Raw genomic sequence first — 13,520 nt, 5'->3', positions numbered from 1 at the left:
TTCATGATCATCATATTATTTGCCTCTACAAACTCTATCATCTGATCACCTCTTTCGTTTCTTTCTCCCAATCCAAAGTTTCCTACTGCAGTATCTCCGTTTGATTTTCCGACTTTTGCATTCCGACTGGGACTCCCCATTACAATAGTGAATCTACATAAGTCTTCGTTAATAGCAGTCTGAACTTGATTATAGAATTCCTCTATTTCTTCTTCTGAAGCCTCACTTGTAGGAGCATACACCTGTATAATTTTTACTCTCCCATTTCCTTTTTTACCTGGTTTCCATATTAATTTTGATACCCGATGAGAGTAGTCTTTGAATGAGGTTATTTGACTTGAAATATGTGAATTCACCAAGAACCCAGTTCCTCCCATACTTCCTTCTCCGTTGTAGTAAAATTTCATTCCGTTTTCCAACATGATACACTCCTTTCCGCTTCTTCTAACCTCGGCCAAACCTATTAAATGTCATTTTACATTTTCCATCTCTTCTAAAAGTTCCCGAAGTTTATTATTATCTTTTAAAGTTCTGCAGTTGTGCGTATATATACAAACAGTCTCCTCTTCATTATTATTTTTCGTACTCTTAGTAATATTTTTCTGTAATTGCTATAATTCATTAGTTTCATTTTTCCTTCCCAATTGATTTTGATTTCTTTTGATTTTTGGTGTGCTAGAGACGTCAGTCAGAATTCTTTTTTTTTCCTTTTCGATTTTCAATTCTTTATCATAAACATTTATTTCAGACTCTTCCTCGCTTGCAGTTTCACTTTTTATAATCTCAGAGAAAGGCATGTACTTTCCGTCTATTAACAGTCCATGTTTCTTTATAATACTTGAATGCCCAGATTCTCTCAACTTAATATGGGTTTTAATCATACTTCTTCTCTGTAATAATTCTTCTTTACTATAGTCTTCAGTAATAAAGATATTAGATCCTTTCAATTTTTTTGAGTTTTGCAGAAGTTTTCTTTTGTCAATATTAGAAACACAAGACACCAATACTGGACGTATTTTGTCCTTATCTCTTCCAAACCTTCTCACATAGTTCACTCTAGACTTGTCAATCTCCACGAGTAACTTATTATTACATACATCTAAAACAACATTTTCTATTTTCTCAAAATTTTCGTTTTTATCCTCTTTTATTCCAAAAAATATTAGATTATTCTTTCTTTTAATACTTTCTATTTCCTTTTTTAGTTTAATTATTATTTCTCTTAATTCTCCGTTTTCCTGTTTCAATTGTTCAAATTGTTTATTATTTTCCCTAATGATTTCAGCAATATTTAAATTAGCTATTTCTGTACGAATAGCTTCTATAATATTTTCTTTAATTTCTTTTTTCATATTTTCAAACAAAGTGAGTTCAACACTAATAAAATCCATTACATTAATATGTTCCTAAATGTCGGGTGTTTACTTTAATTTAATGTATAAGAACACAAAAAAAACTGGCAGATCACTTCCTTCACTGATGTTTCTCACATTTATAAATATGTGCACAAAATAACTAAAGTTTATAATTGAGAAAAACAAAGTGTATAAGAGAACCAAATTCCATACCAATACGTGGTTCACAGTGGGAGATATAGAACGACCATAATTTTACAGAATTTCATGACCCAAAAAATTTTCAACCCTTTATATCTTCTACATTTATAGATCTGTGCACAAAATAACTAAAGTTTATAATTGAGAAAAACAAAGTGTATAAGAGAAAAAAATTCCATATCAATACGTGGTTCACAGTGGGAGATATAGAAGGGCCACAATTTTGCAGAATTTCATGACCCAAAAAATTTTCAACCCTTTATATCTTCTACATTTATAGATCTGTGCACAAAATAACTAAAGTTTATAATTGAGAAAAACAAAGTGTATAAGAGAACAAAATTCCATATCAATACGTGGTTCACAGTGGGAGATATAGAAGGGCCACAATTTTACAGAATTTCATGACCCAAAATATTTTCAACCCTTTATATCTTCTACCTTTTTATATCTATGCACAAAATAACTAAAGTTTATAATTGAGAAAAACAAAGTGTATAAGAGAACCAAATTCCATACCAATACGTGGTTCACAGTGGGAGATATAGAACGACCATAATTTTACAGAATTTCATGACCCAAAAAATTTTCAACCCTTTATATCTTCTACATTTATAGATCTGTGCACAAAATAACTAAAGTTTATAATTGAGAAAAACAAAGTGTATAAGAGAACAAAATTCCATATCAATACGTGGTCCACAGTGGGAGATATAGAAGGGCCTTAATTTTACAGAATATCATGACCCAAAAAATTTTCAACCCTTTATATCTCCTACATTTATAGATCTGTGCACAAAATAACTAAAGTTTATAATTGAGAAAAACAAAGTGTATAAGAGAACAAAATTCCATATCAATACGTGGTTCACAGTGGGAGATATAGAAGGGCCACAATTTTGCAGAATTTCATGACCCAAAAAATTTTCAACCCTTTATATCTTCTACATTTATAGATCTGTGCACAAAATAACTAAAGTTTATAATTGAGAAAAACAAAGTGTATAAGAGAACAAAATTCCATATCAATACGTGGTTCACAGTGGGAGATATAGAAGGGCCACAATTTTACAGAATTTCATGACCCAAAATATTTTCAACCCTTTATATCTTCTACCTTTTTATATCTATGCACAAAATAACTAAAGTTTATAATTGAGAAAAACAAAGTGTATAAGAGAACCAAATTCCATACCAATACGTGGTTCACAGTGGGAGATATAGAACGACCATAATTTTACAGAATTTCATGACCCAAAAAATTTTCAACCCTTTATATCTTCTACATTTATAGATCTGTGCACAAAATAACTAAAGTTTATAATTGAGAAAAACAAAGTGTATAAGAGAACAAAATTCCATATCAATACGTGGTTCACAGTGGGAGATATAGAAGGGCCACAATTTTGCAGAATTTCATGACCCAAAAAATTTTCAACCCTTTATATCTTCTACATTTATAGATCTGTTCACAAAATAACTAAAGTTTATAATTGAGAAAAACAAAGTGTATAAGAGAACGAAATTCCATAACAATACGTGGTCCACAGTGGGAGATATAGAACGGCCTTAATTTTACAGAATTTCATGACCCAAAATATTTTCAACCCTTTATATCTTCTACCTTTTTATATCTGTGCACAAAATAACTAAAGTTTTTAATTGAGAAAAACAAATTGTAAAAGAGAACAAAATTCCATATCAATACGTGGTTCACAGTGGGAGATATAGAACGGCCATAATTTTACAGAATTTCATGACCCAAAAAATTTTCAACCCTTTATATCTTCTACATTTATAGATCTGTGCACAAAATAACTAAAGTTTATAATTGAGAAAAACAAAGCGTATAAGAGAACAAAATTGCATACCCATACGTGGTTCACAGTGGGAGATATAGAACGGCCATAATTTTACAGAATTTCATGACCCAAAAAATTTTCAACCCTTTATATCTTCTACATTTATAGATCTGTGCACAAAATAACTAAAGTTTATAACTGAGAAAAACAAAGTGTATAAGAGAACAAAATTCCATATCAATACCTGGTTCACAGTGGGAGATATAGAAGAGCCACAATTTTGCAAAATTTCATGACCCAAAAAATTTTCAACCCTTTATATCTTCTACATTTATAGATCTGTGCACAAAATAACTATAGTTTATAATTGAGAAAAACAAAGTGTATAAGAGAACAAAATTCCATATCAATACGTGGTTCACAGTGGGAGATATAGAACGGCCACAATTTTGCAGAATTTCATGACCCAAAATATTTTCAACTCTTTAAATCTTCTACCTTTTTATATCTGTGCACAAAATAACTAAAGTTTATAATTGAGAAAAACAAATTGTATAAGAGAACAAAATTCCATAACAATACGTGGTCCACAGTGGGAGATATAGAACGGCCTTAATTTTACAGAATTTCATGACCCAAAAAATTTTCAACCCTTTATATCTTCTACCTTTTTAGATCTGTGCACAAAATAACTAAAATTTATAATTGAGAAAAACAAAGTGTATAAGAGAACAAAATTCCATATCAATACGTGGTTCACAGTAGGAGATATAGAACGGCCACAATTTTGCAGAATTTCATCACCCAAAAAATTTTCAACCCTTTATATCTTCTACCTTTTTAGATCTGTGCACAAAATAACTAAAGTTTATAATTGAGAAAAGCAAAGTGTATAAGAGAACAAAATTCCATATCAATACGTGGTTCACAGTGGGAGATATTGAACGGCCACAATTTTGCAGAATTTCATGACCCAAAAAATTTTCAACCCTTTATATCTTCTACCTTTTTAGATCTGTGCACAAAATAACTATAGTTTATAATTGAGAAAAACAAAGTGTATAAGAGAACCAAATTCCATACCCATAAGTGGTTCATAGTGGCCATAATTTTACAGAATTTCATGACCCAAAAAATTTTCAACCCTTTATATCTTCTACATTTATAGATCTGTGCACAAAATAACTATAGTTTATAATTGAGAAAAACAAAGTGTATAAGAGAACAAAATTCCATATCAATACGTGGTTCACAGTGGGAGATATAGAACGGCCACAATTTAGCAGAATTTCATGACCCAAAATATTTTCAACCCTTTATATCTTCTACCTTTTTATATCTGTGCACAAAATAACTAAAGTTTATAATTGAGAAAAACAAATTGTATAAGAGAACAAAATTCCATAACAATACGTGGTCCACAGTGGGAGATATAGAACGGCCTTAATTTTACAGAATTTCATGACCCAAAAAATTTTCAACTCTTTATATCTTCTACCTTTTTAGATCTGTGCACAAAATAACTAAAGTTTATAATTGAGAAAAACAAAGTGTATAAGAGAACAAAATTCCATATCAATACGTGGTTCACAGTAGGAGATATAGAACGGCCACAATTTTGCAGAATTTCATGACCCAAAAATTTTTCAACCCATTATATCTTCTACATATATAGATCTGTGCACAAAATAACTAAAGTTTATAACTGAGAAAAACAAAGTGTATAAGAGAACAAAATTCCATATCAATACCTGGTTCACAGTGGGAGATATAGAAGGGCCACCATTTTGCAAAATTTCATGACCCAAAAAATTTTCAACCCTTTATTTCTTCTACATTTATAGATCTGTGCACAAAATAACTATAGTTTATAATTGAGAAAAACAAAGTGTATAAGAGAACAAAATTCCATATCAATACGTGGTTCACAGTGAGAGATATAGAACGGCCACAATTTTGCAGAATTTCATGACGCAAAATATTTTCAACCCTTTATATCTTCTACCTTTTTAGATCTGTGCACAAAATAACTAAAGTTTATAATTGAGAAAAACAAAGCGTATAAGAGAACAAAATTCCATACCCATACGTGGTTCACAGTGGGAGATATAGAAGGGCCACAATTTTGCAAAATTTCATGACCAAAAAAATTTTCAACCCTTTATATCTTCTACATTTATAGATCTGTGCACAAAATAATTATAGTTTATAATTGAGAAAAACAAAGTGTATAAGAGAACAAAATTCCATATCAATACGTGGTTCACAGTGGGAGATATAGAACGGCCACAATTTTGCAGAATTTCATGACCCAAAATATTTTCAACCCTTTATATCTTCTACCTTTTTAGATCTGTGCACAAAATAACTAAAGTTTATAATTGAGAAAAACAAAGCGTATAAGAGAACAAAATTCCATACCCATACGTGGTTCACAGTGGGAGATATAGAAGGGCCACAATTTTGCAAAATTTCATGACCAAAAAAATTTTCAACCCTTTATATCTTCTACATTTATAGATCTGTGCACAAAATAATTATAGTTTATAATTGAGAAAAACAAAGTGTATAAGAGAACAAAATTCCATATCAATACGTGGTTCACAGTGGGAGATATAGAACGGCCACAATTTTGCAGAATTTCATGACCCAAAATATTTTCAACCCTTTATATCTTCTACCTATTTATATCTGTGCACAAAATAACTAAAGTTTATAATTGAGAAAAACAAATTGTATAAGAGAACAAAATTCCATAACAATACGTGGTCCACAGTGGGAGATATAGAACGGCCTTAATTTTACAGAATTTCATGACCCAAAAAATTTTCAACCCTTTATATCTTCTACCTTTTTAGATCTGTGCACAAAATAACTAAAGTTTATAATTGAGAAAAACAAAGTGTATAAGAGAACAAAATTCCATATCAATACGTGGTTCACAGTAGGAGATATAGAACGGCCACAATTTTGCAGAATTTCATGACCCAAAAAATTTTCAACCCTTTATATCTTCTACCTTTTTAGATCTGTGCACAAAATAACTAAAGTTTATAATTGAGAAAAACAAAGCGTATAAGAGAACAAAATTCCATATCAATACATGGTCCACAGTGGGAGATATAAAAGGGCCACAATTTTGCAAAATTTCATGACCCACAAAATTTTCAACCCTTTATATCTTCTACATTTATAGATCTGTGCACAAAATAACTAAAGTTTATAATTGAGAAAAACAAAGTGTATATGAGAACAGAATTCCATATCAATACATGGTTCTCAGTGGGAGATATAGAACGGCCACAATTTTACAGAATTTCATGACCCAAAAAATTTTCAACCCATTATATCTTCTACATTTATAGATCTGTGCACAAAATAACTATAGTTTATAATTGAGAAAAACAAAGTGTATAAGAGAACAAAATTCCATACCAATACGTGGTTCACAGTGGTAGGGATAGGACGGCCATAATTTTACAGAATTTCATGACCCAAAAAATTTTCAACCCTTTATATCTTCTACATTTATAGATCTGTGCACAAAATAACTAAAGTTTATAATTGAGAAAAACAAAGAGTATAAGAGAACAAAATTCCATATCAATACGTGGTCCACAGTGGGAGATATAGAACGGCATTAATTTTACAGAATTTCATGACCCAAAAAATTTTAAACCCTTTATATCTTCTACCTTTTTAGATCTGTGCACAAAATAACTAAAGTTTATAATTGAGAAAAACAAAGTGTATAAGGGAACAAAATTCCATACCAATACGTGGTTCACAGTGGAAGATATAGAACGGCCTTAATTTTACAGAATTTCATGACCCAAAAAATTTTCAACCCTTTATATCTTCTACTTTTTTAGATCTGTGCACAAAATAACTATAGTTTATAATTGAGAAATACAAAGTGTATATGGGAACAAAATTCCATACTAATACATGGTTCACAGTGGGAGGTATAGGACGGCCTTAATTTTACAGAATTTCATGACCCAAAAAATTTTCAACCCTTTATATCTTCTACCTTTTAGATCTGTGCACAAAGTAACTATAGTTTATAATTGAGAAAAACAAAGTGTACAAGAGAACAAAATTCCATACCAATACGTGGTTCACAGTGGGAGATATAGAACGGCCATAATTTTACAGAATTTCATGACCCAAAAAATTTTCAACCTTTTATATCTTCTACATTTTTAGATCTGTGCACAAAATAACTATAGTTTATAATTGAGAAAAACAAAGTGTATAAGAGAACAAAATTCCATATCAATACGTGGTCCACAGTGGGAGATATAGAACGGCCTTAATTTTACAGAATTTCATGACCCAAAATATTTTCAACTCTTTATATCTTTTACCTTTTTAGATCTGCACACAAAATAACTATAGTTTAAAATTGAGAAAAACAAAGTGTATAAGAGAACATATTCCATACCAATACGTGGTTCACAGTGGGAGATATAGAACGGCCATAATTTTACAGAATTTCAAGACCCAAAAAATTTTCAACTTTTTATAGCAGTGGTTCTTAACCTTTTCATAGACGCGGAACACAATTATATGTATATATTTTTCTCGCGGAACACTAACATTAAATAATTGAATTGGTAATAATTAAATGAGAATTGAAATTCGGTATTTAGCAAGAACTTAAAATTAAATTCAAATTAAGGAACAAATTTTTGTTTTCGTATCTTTCATAAGTTTCTAAATTGAAATTTTGTGGAACACTTGGACCATATTTGCGGAACTCTGGTTAAGAACCACTGTATTAGAACGTATTATCAAAAAGTGAGCAGAAAACAAGTACAGCATTGAGTCCACTACTTTTTTGAATAAATTTTAAATTCCCACAATTTATTTGCAATAATTGTATTTGAAATTCATGCGGAAATATGTACAGAAATAATTTCTCACAAATACAAATGATGTGAGAAAACTACCCAGTGGTTACTCTCTTAAGGAATAATTCACTCATCTACCCTAGCACTCTCATTAGAAGGGATACCTCGAGGCGAATGGATTTTCAGCCGTCTAGGACGGTAGTTAGGTAGGATGACAGACTGAATATTGTAAGGAAAAATTAGAGTACTTTTGAAGCTCTGTTGTCTTAATTTGTTAACTTTAATTAGAAATGGAATGTTCAGATGATAGTTTGGATGAGTAGATAATAAGGATCGTCTTCTATTTTTAGCCGAATTTTTGATTGCAGGGATTAGGTACGATTGAGGTTAGGATGTTTGGTTGAACCCCATAGTTCGAAGTGTAACTACAGAACGGTTTGATTAGAGATTCATAAATAAACGCATTGTAAATTAGTCTACACTTCTAGATTACAGTAGTTCATACGATTGTTCATTTCCTGTCGAATTGTTTTAACTCTAAGGGAGGGTTCCAAATAAGTCTCTTGCTTTCGTGCATTCTAAGTTAGCAAATACAACAAAATTCAATTATGCAAACTGCTGTAAGAGTAGTTTTGCTGCGTAAGAGAAGTAGGGCTTTGTGCCCAATTAGGTGTCGTAGACATAGATGATTAGCGAACATACTTAACTATAAATTTTTCACGTTAAACATTAAAAAAATTGAAAGACCTAGACCAGGAATCAAACCACTACCTCGATTGCGGTAAAGCAAACTCAAGTGTTCGCTCAAGACTTTTGATTCGTTGGGAATCCGCAATTTGCAGCAGCTTGTGCGCTCATATTTCTGACATATTAAATCCACAGCGGTTAGTGATCTATAGAGAGAAGCGAGAGAGAGATTTAGACCCTCTCAGAATATATTGTATGCCCAAGGCCCCAGTTCAAAAATTTAACATGTTCCACAGTGTTGCTCTTGCCAGCAAAAACATTAGTCTAATTTTTTGCAAAAAGTTTCCGAGAGTACTAGATTGGGTTATGGAAAGCAAGGCGCCACCCCACATAAGCAGAGTCCAGCCACGCCTATTAACAAGTACGTCTATAAATTGGGATTGTACTGAGCACATTCTCATTCAGCCAATTATTAGCTACAAACATACACACGAGATGATAAAAATGTTAACTATAGGTGGCGCCTTCCGTCGAGGAAGGACACACCTCGCTTATTTAGACCATACGACAACTGACTGCTCAACGGATGCCAATGTGACAATGCAACGTGAATTGTGACCAAAGGCTAGCTATTCCCCGCTAAACTTTCAATATTTAACTATACTAATAACTAACCCTCTCGCTAATTACTTCTCATCATCTCTAACTTTAATTAACATTATGTTTTTGATAAAAAATATTTGTTTACTTTATTCCATGTTGATCCTTTCACAATGAAAATCTAGTGAGTACACTCACACGACTTTGCTAACAACTTTTCTCAAACTTCTTCTTTTCTTATATCTCCAAATATTTGAATCACATTACTTCTTACTACAAATACAGCTTGTATAAGCATACATTTAACTGAAATGTATTATATATGGGAAGGTAATGAAATGTCATTTAAAATTTACATTTTCTTCAAACTTAAAAAAAGATTGGCTTCATTATTATACAAACAAAATGGAACTATTGAAAGAAATAAGACGTCACAAGCTTCCCAAGAACCAAAATCATTCATTGTTCTGAGATAAATATTCAAACGGAATATTCTGCATAAGTTAGATTTAAATTCCTCTTTTTCGGTTCTCTGATCTATACTTTTAGGAAAGACGGGGTCTGATAATCACCCAACTCGGACTTTTGGATGCACATTTGGTGCTCATTCATTTTCTGCGTTACGAACCTACAATACATTGCAGGAAGCACAGCTTTACTCCTCTCTAAGAAAGCCTCTTAAATTAATTTAGAAACGTTTGTTTCCAAAAGAATTAATTAGTATTTCATGTTCAAAGAAAATCTTGCAGCTCTTCTCTACGTCATTAGAAAACCTCTTTTTCCCACTCAGATGAGCCTCAAAATAGAATTTCCAATTAAAATTGAAAATCGCCCCTATTGTAAACACCACTTTCTCGAACAAGCTGTAAGAGAAAGCAAGAATGGGCCATTTCAAGGGATTGCCTAGGCTTACCACTCCATCTTTCTGCATAGCCTATATCTGTGCTACCTGTGCAGGCTTTTTTTGCGATTTAGGGACATGAGATGAAAGACAGTAAAATATTTGGTTATGACGTGTTACAGGCCGAACGTGTGCAGATCCAGAAATAGAACGTACTGCTGCCCCGGCTGGCAGCTCAAGGTCTCCAGCGGTCTCTGCATCATACGTAAGTTAGCCTTTTTATTTTTTAATAAGAAATTATTGAAACCTGTGTATTTTCCAACTCTAACCTCTAACGCAACAAAACAAAAGAATAAACCGTAATCTGCTTTTTATAAACAGTTTATGAACAAACTTAAAGGTTTGTTTAATCATGATCAAATTTAGAAATTCCTAGTCCCACGGCCTTTGCGTTCTTCTCATTTCAGTTTAGTTTACGTTTCTACCTCATTTACGAATTATAGTAAAAGTAACAAAGTGGGCTTTCGTCCCTCGTCTGGGAATCCTAATTTAGTAGTTGGTCATTAAGCCTTGCATAAGAAATTTGCACCATTTGCCCGAGCCTAGTGGCAGCCCTGTCCGAATCGGCTGTCCGAGCCACAGGTTATTGGATGTTTTTTCTACACTTTCTGTCTAAAGAACTATAAACACTAAAAAAAAGACTTTGTTATGCAAGGTTGCTACCATACTTAGCGAACACTGTGCTCAAATACCCTCTTTTTTCCGCGAGGTATTGAAGACGGTAAATGTGGAATTATAATTACAATACCGTTATTCAAATTAATCACAGTTCGTTCATCTTTTATTTTGGAGTAAAACTAAATTACTTAACCAGGTATCCTTTTGAAGTTCATGAGAATAGGTTCAACACCTAATACTCTACAATATCTCAACAAGAAGTAAGAGTAATTTGCTTCTGAATAGTACCCACGGCAATGTGCGGTAATGTTAAAAATGCGTTTTCTCCTAAATTTGCTGTTTGGAGCCGAAGTGGTCAAAACGCGGTCCTCAAAAACAAAACGAAATGAATGCAAAAACTGAAATACATGAAAGTACAAAAATAAAATGAATGAAGCATCATGAAAATGCGGTTTCCGGTCACTTTTATGAAACATCAAGTCTAAAGTCATCGCTGTACATTACAGAAAACAGTGTGCGTGCACAAGACATCGCATCACGCTTTATCAAACGAGCAGAATTAAGTCAAAGTAAGTGTATGCTTAGGAGAAAGACGTCAAAGGGCTTCTATAACCGCAGCGGGCATAGGATAAAAAAAGTAAAATGTCACAATCTAGCGAATACAACAGCATGAGCCTCGATTGGGAATCATGCTGCTTAACGCGTTACAATTCTCTAAACATGATCAAAGTGCACGAGTTGAAGAGATTGGTGAGCTAGCTACTAAAATGTTCATTTGCAGCGATCTGCACGAGACGTTGTGGCCGGGGAAGATGTGTGAAGCCGAACTTGTGCCTGTGTGACAGCGGGGCCCTGGCCTCTTCCTGCCAGCTTCCTGAGCCTGCCAGACCTACCCTTGATAGGATGCCTTCACCCTCGAACCACGGTATTAGTATGCTTTATTTCTTTTTCTAACTTTAGCTTATTTATTAATTTGTATATCATATTCAACTAAAACAATATTTATATATTATTTGCAATTAAAGCTATCATCTTCCTCAAATATATCGAAGTATTGATGGTTTGTTTAATAATCCGGTGTGCACAATGAAGCTGACAGTCAAAATGGTTAAAACATTCATTTTATATGTATATATGTATAGTTATTTGTTCAATAGATAAGTACATTACATTTCTAAATTACGAAAAGGAGGCGAGAAATTAATTTCTGTAAGGAAAGGACAAAAAATGAAACCTAAAATAATTAGGAACTTTAAAAACATTAAAAAAAGAAAATACTTTACTTCAATCTTTATTCTGAATGAATGAATCACGTTTAAATAAATATAGAGAAATTTCATTAATCTTTTATTTGAATTCTCAGAGTTAGATCAAGTTAGATTAGAGGAGGTTGGGCTATCCTTCAGTACAATATATTAAATTAATTATGTTAGGATATTAGCCGTAGGACCATTAATAACATCCAGTAAAACATTCTTAATAAAAAGTAAGTCACTTTTAATTTAGCCAGTTAAGCGTGGAATTTGTTTTAACCCCTCCCCCCCCGGTGTACGGAATTAAAATCAGACAATGACGTGTATACACGTCGAACGCAGTGCAAAACCACCAAAGTTTACAACGACGTAATAGTCATTGCAAGCGACGTAATAGTCATTGCTAGCACATTTTCTGCAATTTCTGGGGCTTGAGATTACAGAACATTCTGTGCTCATTCAAAATCTTGCACTGCTTCACGTATGCATTGCCTAGTTAACTAGGGACGCAAGAGCTTTTACAAGGAAGAAAAGAGCTTTGAATTGTGTGCAAAATGAAATCATGCTCTAAACCTCTATCTAAGGTAAAAACGGCATTGCACAAGGGTTGAGAGCTTTTATTTGTGTGGTAATTCCCAATCTCTAATCGGGAGAATAAACATGTACCAACCACTAATCATTTGGCTGACTCCCACCAGCCCCCTCCGTATAAAATACTTAGCAGTTCTATTGGTAAGATAAAGGAAACATCCCATCAAATAAGATTCTTATTGTATTTTATTAAGATTTCGATTTTTTTATAGTTAATGGCAATTTTATATTTTTCACGAGTTTACACGTCGAACGCACCGTAACAGAAATTTGGTTTGACGTGTATACACATCAAACACGCTTAACTGGATAATGAAATACTAGAGAAGGATCTAATTATAATTGATTTTTCGTGTTATTTTTTCTACAGGTGCTCAACAACCAGTTTCCTATGCACCTTCTGAAATTGTAATGCCCAAATTCTTTGTCCTTTTACACTGATCATAAAAATCCATCCATTTCCGACATTCCAACCTTTTTTAGTTTTAGAGATATTTTTTTCGCACAAACACACATGCCATTTTCTAAAAATCGCTTTCACTCTGTAATTCGTTGTGCGTGCAGTTTGCTGTCTCACGCCTAATTTACCTTCCCCGTTCCCACGATGATTGCTCAGAGCAATGATTCATCCTGGAATCTGCTACAACTAAGATTTA

At 32.7% G+C, this 13,520-nt stretch overlaps 1 protein-coding gene across 5 annotated transcripts in view; it reads left to right on the top strand.

Annotated features, from left to right (window-relative positions):
- Nucleotides 1-13,520, top strand: part of LOC141450635 (fibrillin-2-like) — a 146,989-nt gene that overhangs the window by 58,626 nt on the left and 74,843 nt on the right. For 4 of the 5 annotated variants that reach the window (XR_012456202.1, XM_074121228.1, XM_074121226.1 and 1 more), the window contains exons 2-3: nucleotides 10,525-10,607; nucleotides 11,802-11,951. Coding sequence is in view for 4 of the 5 variants with exons in the window: in XM_074121228.1 (XP_073977329.1) it covers nucleotides 10,525-10,607; nucleotides 11,802-11,951 (233 nt within the window). In the remaining variant the exon portion in view is untranslated. The remainder of the gene's footprint in view (nucleotides 1-10,524; nucleotides 10,608-11,801; nucleotides 11,952-13,520) is intronic. The other variant, XM_074121227.1, reaches the window with a different exon arrangement.

Source organism: Rhodnius prolixus, unplaced genomic scaffold, assembly GCF_049639745.1.
Source record: "Rhodnius prolixus isolate KJV_2025 unplaced genomic scaffold, Rpr scaffold_8, whole genome shotgun sequence".
NCBI lineage: Eukaryota > Metazoa > Arthropoda > Insecta > Hemiptera > Reduviidae > Rhodnius > Rhodnius prolixus.
The sequence above is the reverse complement of the archived record's forward strand: the minus strand, read 5'-3'. Positions and strand labels throughout refer to the sequence as shown.